General features: G+C 45.2%; 1 protein-coding gene across 3 annotated transcripts in view; it reads left to right on the top strand.

Annotated features, from left to right (window-relative positions):
* The window catches only part of SLC7A9 (solute carrier family 7 member 9), a 1,176,401-nt gene that overhangs the window by 774,606 nt on the left and 388,891 nt on the right, over nucleotides 1-12,904 (top strand). For all 3 annotated transcript variants that reach the window (XM_086945130.1, XM_086945132.1, XM_086945131.1), the window contains exon 7: nucleotides 1,836-1,880. In XM_086945130.1, the coding sequence (XP_086801256.1) occupies nucleotides 1,836-1,880 (45 nt within the window). The remainder of the gene's footprint in view (nucleotides 1-1,835; nucleotides 1,881-12,904) is intronic.

Here is a 12,904-nt window from a genome sequence, read left to right as displayed (position 1 = left end):
AACTGCCCTCTGATAAGCCTTACCGCTGGCCCACACTATCACAAAAGAGGGCGTTAGTATTATCTACTTAAGCCTCTGTAAGCCAATTGAGGATCCACTGGACTCTCTCCAGTGTACTTCTTTTTAGTACACCATATAGAGAGCCAGATTCCTACTATTTCCAGCTGCTGGAATTTCAAGCTTAGAAACACTGGAAAGGTAGTATTACTGCATATCTCTTATAATTCCTATATTCGGCTGGTAACTCCTGTTATTGGTTGAATCTGGAATTATAGGGCAACTCGAACTAACAGCCTTAGGGTTTTCCTTTTAGATGATGATGTGCTAATTCATTTTGGTTTTCATTTAATCACTTCTAGTTTACTGATTTTTCAGTGTGTATGTACCATATAGCATGTATCTTTGTTATTTATGGCTGAGTTCTACAACGCCCTATACCTTTGAGGTGAGACTTGCACTCTATGAAATTGAAAGTGCAATAAATAATAAAGCGCGATTCTGCATCATTTGAGCAGATGGACTGATTTCCCCCAGGCATTCAATGCGCGGTTTTGAAGTCTATGTCACTTTTAAATAAGACCAGGAGTCTAAGCAGCATTCATATAGTACTGTTTCAAGGGACGTGAGATCAATGGAAAAACAATTTATAGTTGTCCACATGGAAAATGTTCTGATTGGTTCTTTTGTTGCTGACCGGACAAAACTATAGCACTATTTCCTCAAGGCACAACACAGCTCAGGCAATTAAATGAAACTCCAAAAATTGGTATTGCCGGAGACCCACAGAACAAAGATGAAATGCAGTGCTGAGATCTTTCAATAGGTAACTGACTGGCTATCCAAAATGTAATGTAGAATCTGAAAAAGAAGAAACAATGAACAAACTCAACTACGTTGCAGGAGAAGTTTACTCACTTTCTGTCATCTTACTCCTAAACCCCTCTCCAAGAGCTTAATTTATGCCGGTGGGGGTCACGTGCACTCATTTTTAGGTACCAGCACTTATTTTTCCACCTTAGACATTTACAGAGAGCAACAAAGGGAAAACCGCACAAAACAGAAAGATGTACGAAGAGAAAGACAGAAAAAACATTACAAAAACATCACATAAGGGAAAGAAGTAGGAAGAAAAAGACAGAAATATCATCACAAAGGGAGAAAGTAGGAACCTGCAAGAGAGAGATAAAGGGGCAAGGAGTGTCTGGCAGTGGATTTAAAGAGGCATGAGGTGGATTCAAGAATATGCAGCCTTGGTATTCTAATCGCTTGCTCGGGTCCGGGCTTCTGAGCAGAGCTTTGGGCATCAGCGCCCATTCTTTCACAAAATAAGCACTACCTTTGCCTACCCATTAGAGGTACCTCATCAAAATAAAATTTGAAGAAGAGCATGCTGCATCTGCACAAAAATGTCCTTACTCTGAGATAACAAATAAAGACAAAGATGAACTTATAATTTTAAACTGCACCATATGCTATTTGTGAGAAAAGATCATTTTCTACTACAAAGTAAATGGTCTATAATTATTTGTTGCATTATGTCAGCTATTTCAATTGTTCATGTAAATTAATTGTAAAGTTTGGTGCTAGTTTCTCGGGATAGACTGCTGAGATCAGTTATTTTGTCAATCTTGAGTAAAAATAGTATTCTTTACACACAGAAGCAATATAAAGGAATTGGAATGGAATACAATAAATACATATTTTGAACTCTTTATTAAAAAAAAGCTGAATGTTAATCCTTGTTTTAACTCTACCACATGGTGTTCGGATGTGAGAATGTATTCTGTAGGTACTATAAAGTGCATAGCCTTAAACTGTTGCTTTTCATTTTCAAGGAACCAACTCAATTATATCACTGAAGAACTCAAAAATCCCTACAGGTAAGAAAGCCCAACAAAATCCAATACATATTAATAGTAATTTAGTTTATACTCGGATAAAGAAAAATGTTCTTGTTCAGTATGGTTGGTGTTCACAATATTGACATTCTTTCAAAGTTCCTCCATGCTAGATACTTTCATGTCTATAAAGAAAATACAACCCATTAAATACCATTGCATCACTGAGGGGTTGCAACCTGCATTTGAAGCAAGGCTTTCATGAAACTCCGAGGACTTACCAGCAATCTCTGCTCTGAAGGAGTAACATGAACACACTGGGGCTTCCTCCAATTCTCCCAAAAGGCACCCCAGACTAACACAATAGTAATGTGACTCATGAGTACCTATGGGGAATGGGACAAGAGAGAAATTAGCTGGAGGTAGGCTTTCTTCACATTGGATAGAACAGACTTTCCAATGTCGGGTCTAGGTTGGATTAAGACCCTGAATCAATATGCCCTGGAATGATTGACAGCAATACTTCGAAACAAGGTAGAATGATTTGAAAGAATGCTGCTTCCCTTTCATAAGAATCATAGAAGATGTACCCATCAGCACTTTCAAAAACAATTATTTTCCACCCACAATGCTACTTCAAAAAGGTTAATTCCTAGGAAAGCGGTCATGACTGTCAACTGCTGACTTTCTCATTTTCATTCTGGTCACTCTTGCCTTGAGTCTTCCTCTACTATATAAAATGTGGAAAACAGGAAATTACTGAGAGGGGTTAGTTTCAGAGGTATATTTTAATCAGACATATTAGGGGATGGTATTATTAGATTTCCCAACAAACAATGAGGCACCAGTCACAGCTGTTGACGTATAATTGGCTTTTAAGTATCAATTTAGACAGCATCACAGTTCTCATCCAGGAACTCTAAGGTAAAAAACATGACAAGTTATATGGCTTTTAAAATACTTTGGGACAGGGTCATTGGTCAGATCTTCATAGGATTTCAAAGACGACTTTATGGTCAGACGTGATGTTCCTCTCTTGGGAAACATTAGAGGAAATGTAGTGGCAAATGATGCATGTGAAATCACCTAGGTCATTAACAAAGGTAAAAAACTAGTAAGATCACAAGGACCACTCAACATGTGTTTCTGTGGTTTGCTTTCTAGCAAGCTTTTGTTAGGCTTAATTAAGCTATGCCATATTTGTAGTAAAGTGCCCTTTTTGATATGGTCACCCCAACTATTTGCCCTTGTACTGATGCTTTTTGACAAAGTGCACTGGGTCTCTGCTAATCAGGCCCCCAATGCCAGTGATCTTTACTTTTATACAAAGACTGTCAAGGACTTTAGCACCCTTGTAAGTCCCTTGTAAATGGTGTCCCTGGCACCTAAAGCATGGGTACTAAAAAGGGTCCTTATGAGCTGGAGTATGTATTATGCCACCAAACGGGACTCGCACAAAAACAGCATGCAGACTGTCATTGCAGAATGCGTGAAATGGTGCAAATCATTTTGAAAACATAGCATGGCACACTCCCTGTCTGGCATACCAAGGTACACTGCATATACTATAAGTAAGTCACCCCTACAGCAGGCGCTAGAACCCTAAGGCAGGGTGCCTTATATTGTATGTGAGTGTGCATCTGCATGAGCAGATAGGCAAATGTGATGTCTAGTCCATTACTAGATACTACAAATGAAGTCAGACATGTACTGGGCACTGGTCATTACAAGTTACCTAGCTACATGATGGCTCAACTGAAACCAAAAGTGCTTGGCATCAAACACATTGTCTTAATAAATCTATATTGATGGCAGTATTAGATTTGTTATGACATGCACCCAGAGGGCACCGAAGAAGTGACCTCTGAAAACCTACTAGTCCTTTAGTGTGTTGGCTAAATGGTATCTCCCAGCCTGCCACCACAGACGAGTAGCTGAGCCCCTGTAGGTGATAGCCCGCACTCAGGGATCATTAACAATGCCTTCTCCAGTGGATAGTGATCACACCTCTTCCAGCAGGATGGCTAGTGTATTAGCATATCAAACAGAAAGAAAATAACAAGACCCTGCCAGAACATGTGTATAGGTCCTACAGGAGGATCCTTCAATAAGAAATTAGGTGACCAATTCCAAACCATCAGAGCCAATTACTATTCAGCACAATTTCATTTTCTTTTTTATACATTTATTTTTTATCAAAGACATAAATATTCATGAACGACATTTATTTGATATTAGAATAATACATAATTCTGTTTGTACAAAAAATATTTCAAATCAGATTCAAGAACAATATTTGAAAGACATAGGGGTCCCACACACACCCAATCATCACAACAAAAAGCACACTCAATTACACACTGTAAAAGTTAGTCATTCAAAACTCACTCATACACCATTTTCACTTTCATACTGGTACAAGCTGGCCTACAGTCTAGATGGAAATAAGACTTTGTGGACAGAGGAAGGGAAGGTGAGATAGCAGAGTCACAATATTAAGGTTTAGCCAGGGTAACACAGCTTCGGACGCTCACAGGAACCACGCCAACACGCGTTTCGATGTGAGGCTCTTTCGGGCCACACCTTCATCAGTGCGATAGGATGTACCATGGAGTAGGGGACACACAACTGCAAATACAAAAATATAATCATATATATACAAAATCATGCATATTTATAAGTAAAGTTCATCATTTACATAATTACATTTTTCAATGGATAGATTGCGCTTGCTTTGGTGTTGGAGAATCACTCATAATGGTTATCCCTCCTCAATGGGATGAAAAGCGGTCATAGAATTTTGACCAAGTGGAGTTGGGGCAGCCCGACACATCATACTACATTCATACATTTTAGTAGTTAGCATTTAAAAAGTCGCCCAGAAACATTTAAGGACAGGTTTTGGTTCAGAAGTAGATTGCCATTTTTTGCCGTCACAATTTGTAGACAAACGGGTTCAGGGTATAAGGAATAACCAAAGATATAGCTAACATATTTAGATGGTATATACATTAGAGCCTCAGTGCTATTGGAAGTAGTTAGGCTGTCTCGGGGTGGTTCAAAGACTTGAATTTGACCTATCAAGATATTCAACAGGGGTATTTACCTGATAGGTTTCTGCGTCGAGGCAGAATATTTAGACAAAGCTGAGATCCACTGTCTTAAAGTACCCAGCCGGAGGGCCGCCTGGATGGCGGAGGGTGAGGCGGCTCCTGTAAGAAAAGATCACAGATGTACAGGGGCAACCAAGGCCGGTTTCTATCTCCAGGCAAGAGGTGGTTAACTAAGACTAGGTCATTCGATGAGGGTTCCATTACATACCTAGATAGTCGTTACTAATGGGGCAGACGTTGCAATTAGAGCAAGGAGTAGTTCAGGGGGATGGACCTCATTGTTGTTTATATGGTGGCGGGGAATTGCACAGTATGTCGGGTATAGGTTCTGTCGGTTTTGGGAGGAAAAAAGACAGGAAACAATATATGTATATATGAGATTCAGAAATCCCAATCTGGTAAATACATGGTAGAAAGTGTCTGAAGGTTAAATAGAAGCTGCATGTCAATGGGCGTCAAATAGAGTATGAACCAGGCATACCAGATATATAGTTTTCTGCGCAGCTCTCCGTCGCCTTCCATTTTCAACGGTCCAGGGAAGGGAAGCTTGCTGTATCCACATTATGGCGATCGTATAGGTTCGTCGATACTAACAATATAATCCACCTGAAATGTAAGGAATGATATACGGCTAGTAAGTGTAAGAAAATCAGTCGCGGCAAAGGTGAGATTCAGGGGGCCAAGATCAAAAAGTGGAAACATCCCTCTTGTTTTAAAGCTACTCGTGGTTGCGGCCCCATCGGCAACAGACTAGTGACTCTACTTAGGGCCGCTAAAAATTAGAGCACATTGTTATGTTTGCTCACCAGGAGGATAACCATCTGTGTCCTTGAGTAAGCGAGCTATATTTCAGATGTCAAAACTGTGGAGGTGGGGATCCGTAGGCAGGCGTGCACAGCAAGGTAATGTACAGTAACAGAAGGAGATTTCCTGCATGGAACAATGAGATCCCAAATAAAAAAAATTATGAACTATGTCTTTTAAATATTGTTATGGAATCTGATTTGAAATATTTTTGGTGCAAACAGAATTATGTATTATTCTAATATCAAATAAATGTCGTTCATGAATATTTATGTCTTTGATAAAAAATAAATGTATAAAAAAGAAAATGAAATTGTGCTGAATAGTAATTGGCTCTGATGGTTTGGAATTGGTCACCCTAATTGCTAATTGAAGGATCCTCCTGTAGGACCTATACACATGTTCTGGCAGGGTCTTGTTCTTCTCTTTCTGTTTGATTAACCCCTTTGTTCCTACCAGTATCATAAAAACCCAATGGGGAACCCCCTTCTTTTTGTAATTAGCATATCAAAGCCAGAGGCTTTAAATCCACACTTGAAATCCGATGATGGCTTCCACCAGACCTGAGGAATGCCACCCCCTGTCTTGGAGCCCATTTGGCACCAGAGAAGGAGGGAAATTACTTAGTATGAAGATGTGTCACACTTAGAGGCTAAAGACACGCAATTGATGGACGGAATGCAGAGTCAATCAAAACAGTCACCCCCAGTCAAGAGATCTGGGTTAAATCTAGGCTAAGCACACCCCTCAGGTGGGCCACCTGAAGTGGACAGCCAAGAAAGCTTTCCACTATTTTGAATTCGGTTAAACTATGAACTCTGGGTCAGGATTATGCCCACTCTCCCCACGAAGTGTTCAAATAGGGGTGTATTCCCCTCAGGGATAAGTAGCCCACTGGCTGTTACACTACACTACACTGCCCTAAAGGCCCCTACGTTCAGTATTTAGGGGTCCCCCTGACACCAGGATCTCAGACGCATCTACTGGAAACTGAAGGACAGTCAAAGAAGAGCTGAAGTCATGAGAACAGAGGTCCTGCTCTGATAGTGGCACCAAATCTTGCCTGGCTACTTGCACATCGACAGTCACAAAGACTGACTCATCCAGAAGCTGAAGAGGGTCCTAAACCCTTGGATGAGTGTTCTTACCGTTAACAACCTAGCAGCAGCTCCCTTGGGATGGTGGAGCCACCCCCTGTATCTGGAGGCACTGACTGCATCGACCGGTATTCTGTCTTGCTGGCCATTGGGCCCTCTGAGGGAGCAATTTGCCAGGAAGAGGTTGTCGTGATTCTCGAACCACTGACCCCTTTCGGAGCCTCTCAGCACCAATACCCCGGGTACCAGAACCCTTGAAAATACCAAGGCCTGTTGTGGGTCTAGTTCGGACCCCACTAACACTGACAACGACCTGCCGTCGAGGGATTTCAGAATCCACAAGGTCTTCATCAAGAGTGGCCCTTCTGTCTTGTTTCCTCTTCTTCTCCATGTCGCCAAACCCAAGTGAGAACCTCTAACTACAGCAACCTGCTGGACAAAACCTCAGCACCCGAGACCCCCAGCCCCGGCTCATGTGAACCGACTGTGTCCCTGTGCTGCAGTGACCCTCAAATTCCAAAGTCCCCCTTTGTGTTCTGACATACTAGTCCCCAAGTCCCCACTTGCAGCCTTTGTTTTGCAGGTACATCTGCCATTGAATTTAACGCATAACACTCAAGGTTACCAACAAGACCAGTGTGAGAAGTTGGCCTGGCATATGCTGTCCACTATTCTAGTGGGCACCTTGCACCTGTCTAAACAACCCTTATTGATGATAGGTTTAAGACAACTGTGAGAGGTTGGCCTGATAGCTAATGTTCACTATTCTAGTGAGCACTTTGTATCAGTCCAAACAACCCTTATTGATGATTGGTTGTAAGTCAACCTTATAGACCAGCTATCCTAGTAGCATGGATACGAGCAGTCTTCGAGCTAAACTCTAGAGGGCGTGTTAAGCCAGCTGTTATACCATCACATATACCCCTTGAACACCAAGTGAAAGGACACCACACACGTGTTATGAAAGTAAACAGTGTATTTATTTAGATCACAACAGCCCTGTACTCTTTATGAGGACAGGGTACTAAGCACACAACAAAACTCTTATGAAAATACTTTAAGTTGCACAATTTACACAAATGCCCGAGGGGCACGCAAAACCATATACTACAAAAGTGGAATGCGAAATTACTAGCAGGTAAGTACTGTACTAATAGGCTTTGGAATCGCTAGGACTGGACTACTGAACCTTCAGATTACTAGCAGGAGGCCTAGGGGACTCGGGTGCAGAGTGTGCACTATCACGCGGGATGCGGGACAAAGTCTATGGTTGCTAGGAATTACAAAGTTAGTGATATCGGACGAATCCGACTAGTTAGGCTGCAAACGAAAAAGGATCTGGACCCTTGGATAGTGAGGCTATGCTGGGGCACCAAAATGCCGAAGTTACCTAGCCCAGGGGCTGCGGCTGCATAGCTCTGGAAAGACGTCGGGAATCCTCGTTGCAGTCTATGGAGCCTGAAAGAAGAAGTTGCTGGCAGGCGACCAGTGAAGAGATTCGGATGGATCCAAGCCTGGATCGAAGATGGAAGACACCTGTAAGCAGAGGGGACCAAGTTCTGAATCACTAGCCAGTGATTAGATGGGCACCAGGATGGCACCGGATGGAGTCACCTCAACCAGGTGAGTGGGCGACGCTGGGCTCTGCAGTCTCACAGACCAGGAGGCGTTGTCGGCGACCAGGATGGAGGTGCAAGCTGTCCCACGATGGTTGCTGCTGTCGACGTCGCTGGACCCAGGATTGGGGCAACAAGTCTTGGCAAATTTAAGCCCACGCGGTGGACTCAAAATGGCGTCTGGAGTGGACCAGGAGGGCCCGGGGTGCTCCTCTTTTGGAGGGGAGCTAGGGCCAGTCTGGAGCAACCAGACCAGCGGTGTTGATGTCGTCGTTCGTCGTCGGGAAGGCCACAAGCCAGCGGGCTAGTAGCCAGACAACGCGTGGGGCAGCAGACCGGCAGAAGGGCCCCACGCAGATCTCGTGGAGGCTGGGAGGCTGAACTTCGGTGCTGGAGCTGCTCAGGGTTGGGGCTTCTTGGACCCCAAAGCACTCACTCGAGGATCCCTCGGCAGTCGTGCTGGGCAAGCGTTGTGCAGTCTTGAAGATGGCCGGTCCCTCGAGGTCTCGTCGCACCCACGGGTCTCAGCTGAGCTGACGATGTGGGTAGAGGTCAGAGGTGCCAGGGAAGCCGGTTCTCGTCGAGCTGGGCAGTCTTGATATGGAGGAGAGACTTACAGCAGACCGCGATGCTTGGATGGTGCCTGCGGATGCAGGGTGACTACTCCTTAGTCACAAGGGAGAAATCTTGAGAAGAAGTCGAGAGTTCCTTTCGTAGAAAGTAGTTTCAGGATTCAAAGATGATCTAATTTGGAAGGGGGCCCGCTCCTATCTTTATACTAGGAAAAGGAGCTGGCACGCGTCTAGGTCCTGCCCATGGGTGGGACCAGGAAGTGGGGTGGTTACACCCCTCTCCCATGCCGGACTTTCCCCAGCTCAGGGGCTGGTGTGCCCCTGGAACTGGTTCTAGCCGGCAGATGCATAGTGAGCACCGGGGTGCCACTTGCAGTCACCTTCCTCTAAAGCCCTGCCTACCCAGGATACACAAAACCCTGTCTGGGATGGTGCTAGCACCGCCCCTGACAGGAAACCCTTTGTCCAAGCTCCCCTCGCTGGAAGGACTCCCATCTGCAGGGGGTCAGACTTGTGTCTGTGGTGGCAGCATCCATTTTGTGATGCTGAGGCTTGAGTTAACTTTAACCGGGGTTCACAGTTACATACATGCCGTGTCCCTCTAGAAGGGTGGAATGCTAACCCCGTCGCCAGAATTGGTGAAGGGTTAGAATTCCAATTCGTATGACACCTTACTCGACATGTTTTGATAAAGCGATACCAGAGTTGGCATTTAACCGCGAGGATTATAATGCACTTAAGAGTATATGGTACGCGTTATCATGGAACAGCTATTAGGACTTGGTTCCGCAAGCTGCAAACAGGCTCAGCTCATGCCAGAGCACCATCTCACACGATTCCAAGCACTCTGCCTTCAGGATTGTCAAGGCCTGCCATAGGAGTGACTGATAGGAATTCGGGTGTCCATTTTAGGGTTAGATCTAGGTATACTATATCTAAAGCAAAGGGTGATTACACCACTTTGCCCCAGCTGTCGTGCAGCCAGTTGTGTCAGATTTAGATGGCCAGCAGGGGTGGCATAATACATGCTGCAGCCCCTGGTAGGCCCTGGGTACACCTATGCCCTGAGTTACAGGGTCTGATAAGGTGGCCCAGTACCAATTGGTAAGTGCACCTAAGGTACACGTGTCAATTTAGTGAGAGAACAGCAAGGCTGTGGGTCTGATTAGCAGGCCAACAGCCAGAGAAGTCGTAAACCAGTGAAGCAAAAAGCAAAAATCTGGGGTGATCATAGGATTGCAGACCCTACTCTCCTAAATGACCCCCCCCCCCAAACTTTGGGACAATAAACTAACCTTGACCAGGTGAGTCTTCTTGCTGTAAGTGGAAATACCTGGAGAGCCCATCTGCATTGCCATGATCAGTGCCAGGTCTATGCTCCACTGTAAAATCCATCCCCTGTAGGGAAATGGACCACCTACGCAGTTTGGGGTTTTCACCCTTCATCTGATTTAGCCACAAGAGGGGCTTATGGTCGGTCTGAATCTTGAAATGAGTGCCAAACAAGTGTGGCCTCAGTTTCTTCAGGGTCCAAACCACAGCAAAGGCCTCCCTCTCAATAGCTGACCAATGTTTCTCTCTGGGGGTCAGCCTTCTGCTTATAAAAGCAATGGGCTGGTCATGACCATCAAAATTCAGTTGAGATAGAACAGCTCCCACACCCAACTCAGAAGCATCTGTTTGGACAATGAATGGTTTGGAGTAGTCTGGACTCTTTAGGATAGGTGCTGTGCACATGGCCTGCTTTAGGTCATCGAATACTTTTTGACAGCTTGCTGTCCACTGAACTTTCTTTGGCATCTTTTTACTTGTCAGTTCATTAAGTGGAGTCACAATTGATACATAATCTCTGACAAATTTCCTGTAATAACCAGTCAGGCCCAAGAAAGCTCGAACCTGAGTCTGGGTGGTTGGAGGAGCCCAGTCCCTGATGGACTGTATCTTGCTCGCCAGTGGCTGAACTTGGCCTCCACCTACAAGGTGGCCCAAGTATACAACCTGTGTCTGCCCTATCTGGCACTTTGTGGCCTTGATAGTGAGACCTGCTGCTTGCAGTGCCTCTAACACTTTCCTCAGGTGGACCAGGTGATCCTCCCAGGTGGAACTAAAGACAGCTATATCATCAAGATATGCTGCACAGAAGTCATCCAGCCCAGTGAGAACTTGATTCACCAGCCTTTGGAAGGTGGCAGGTGCATTTTTCAGACCAAAGGGCATTACCACAAACTGATAATGTCCACCAGGCGTTGAAAATGCAGTCTTGGGCTTGGCATCCTCAGCTAACCTGATTTGCCAATACCCAGCTGTCAGGTCAAATGTACTTAAGTAGTTGGCAGAAGCCAATCTATCTATAAGCTCATCTGCCCTTGGTATTGGGTGGTGGGCATTGGTCTTAGTGACTGCATTGAGACCTCTGTAGTCTACGCAAAACCTCATCTCTTTCTTACCACCCTGGGTGTGAGGCTTTGGCACTAGAACTACTGGACTAGCCCAAGGGCTATCTGAGGGCTCAATGACACCCAGCTCCAACATTTTCTGCACTTCTGTCTTGATTCAGTCTCTAACATGATCAGGCTGCCTGTAGATTTTACTCTTGACTGGCAGGCTGTCTCCAGTGTCAACCTCATGGGTACACCAATTGGTTTGACTGGGTGTCAGAGAGAACATATGTCTGAAGGATTGAAGAACCTGTTTACAATCCTTCTGTTGATGGTCAGAGAGGCTGCCACAAAAGACAACACCATCTACTGATCCATCATCAGGATTCTGAGTGAGCAGGTCTGGGAGAGGGTCACTCTCCTCCTCCTGTCCCTCATCTGTGGCCATGAGCAAGCTCATGTCCTTCCTGTCAACATATGCTTTGAGCCTGTTCACATGGAGCACCCTGTGGGGGCTCCTGGGAGTTCCAAGGTCCACCAGGTAGGTGACCTCTCCCTTTTGCTCAAGGATTGTGTGGGGCCCAGACCATTTGTCTTTGAGTGCTGCTGGGGCCACTGGCTCCAACACCCACACCTTCTGTCCAGGTTTGTACACAGTCAGGACAGCCTTTTGGCCATGCCAAGCTTTTTGGAGTTCTTGGCTTGCCTCAAGGTTTTTAGAAGCCTTTTCCATATACTCAGCCATCCTGGAGCGGAGACCAAGTACATAGTCCACTATGTTGGTTGCAGGCTTTTTGAGAGGTCTCTCCCATCCTTCCTTCACCAAACATAGGGGTCCTCTCACAGGATGCCCATACAGAAGTTCAAAAGGGCTGAAGCCAACCCCCTTCTGTGGGACCTCTCTGTAAGCAAACAAAAGGCAGGGTATCAGGACATCCTATCCACGCCTGAGCTTTTCAGGTAGTCCATGAATCATCCCTTTTAGGGTCCTGTTGAACCTTTCAATAAGCCCATTGCATTGTGGATGATAGGGTGTAGTGAACTTGTAGTTGACACCACATTCCTTCCACATAGCAGTTAAGTAGCTTGACATGAAGTTTGCACCTCTGTCAGAGACAACCTCCTTAGGGAAGCCCAGTCTGGAGAACACTCCAACTAGGGCTCTTGCCACAACAGGTGCTGTAGTGGTCCTAATGGGAATAGCTTCAGGATACCTGGTGGCATGGTCCACCACCAGCAGTATAAACGTGTGCCCTGATGCTGTCTGGGGTTCCATTGGACCAACAATGTCAATCCCCACTCTTTCAAAGGTCACCCCCACCACAGGCATTGGTATAAGGGGGGCCTTTACTGTGCCACCTGACTTACCACTGGCTTGGCAAGTGACACAGGAGCGACAAAACTCCTTGGTATCTTCATTCATGTGTGGCCAGTGAAAGTGTGAGACAATTCTGTCCCAAGTCTTGTTCTGGCCTAAGTGACCTGC

This window comes from Lissotriton vulgaris, chromosome 12 (genome assembly GCF_964263255.1).
Source record: "Lissotriton vulgaris chromosome 12, aLisVul1.2, whole genome shotgun sequence".
Taxonomy (NCBI): domain Eukaryota; kingdom Metazoa; phylum Chordata; class Amphibia; order Caudata; family Salamandridae; genus Lissotriton; species Lissotriton vulgaris.
This window is presented reverse-complemented; position numbering and strand designations above follow the sequence as displayed.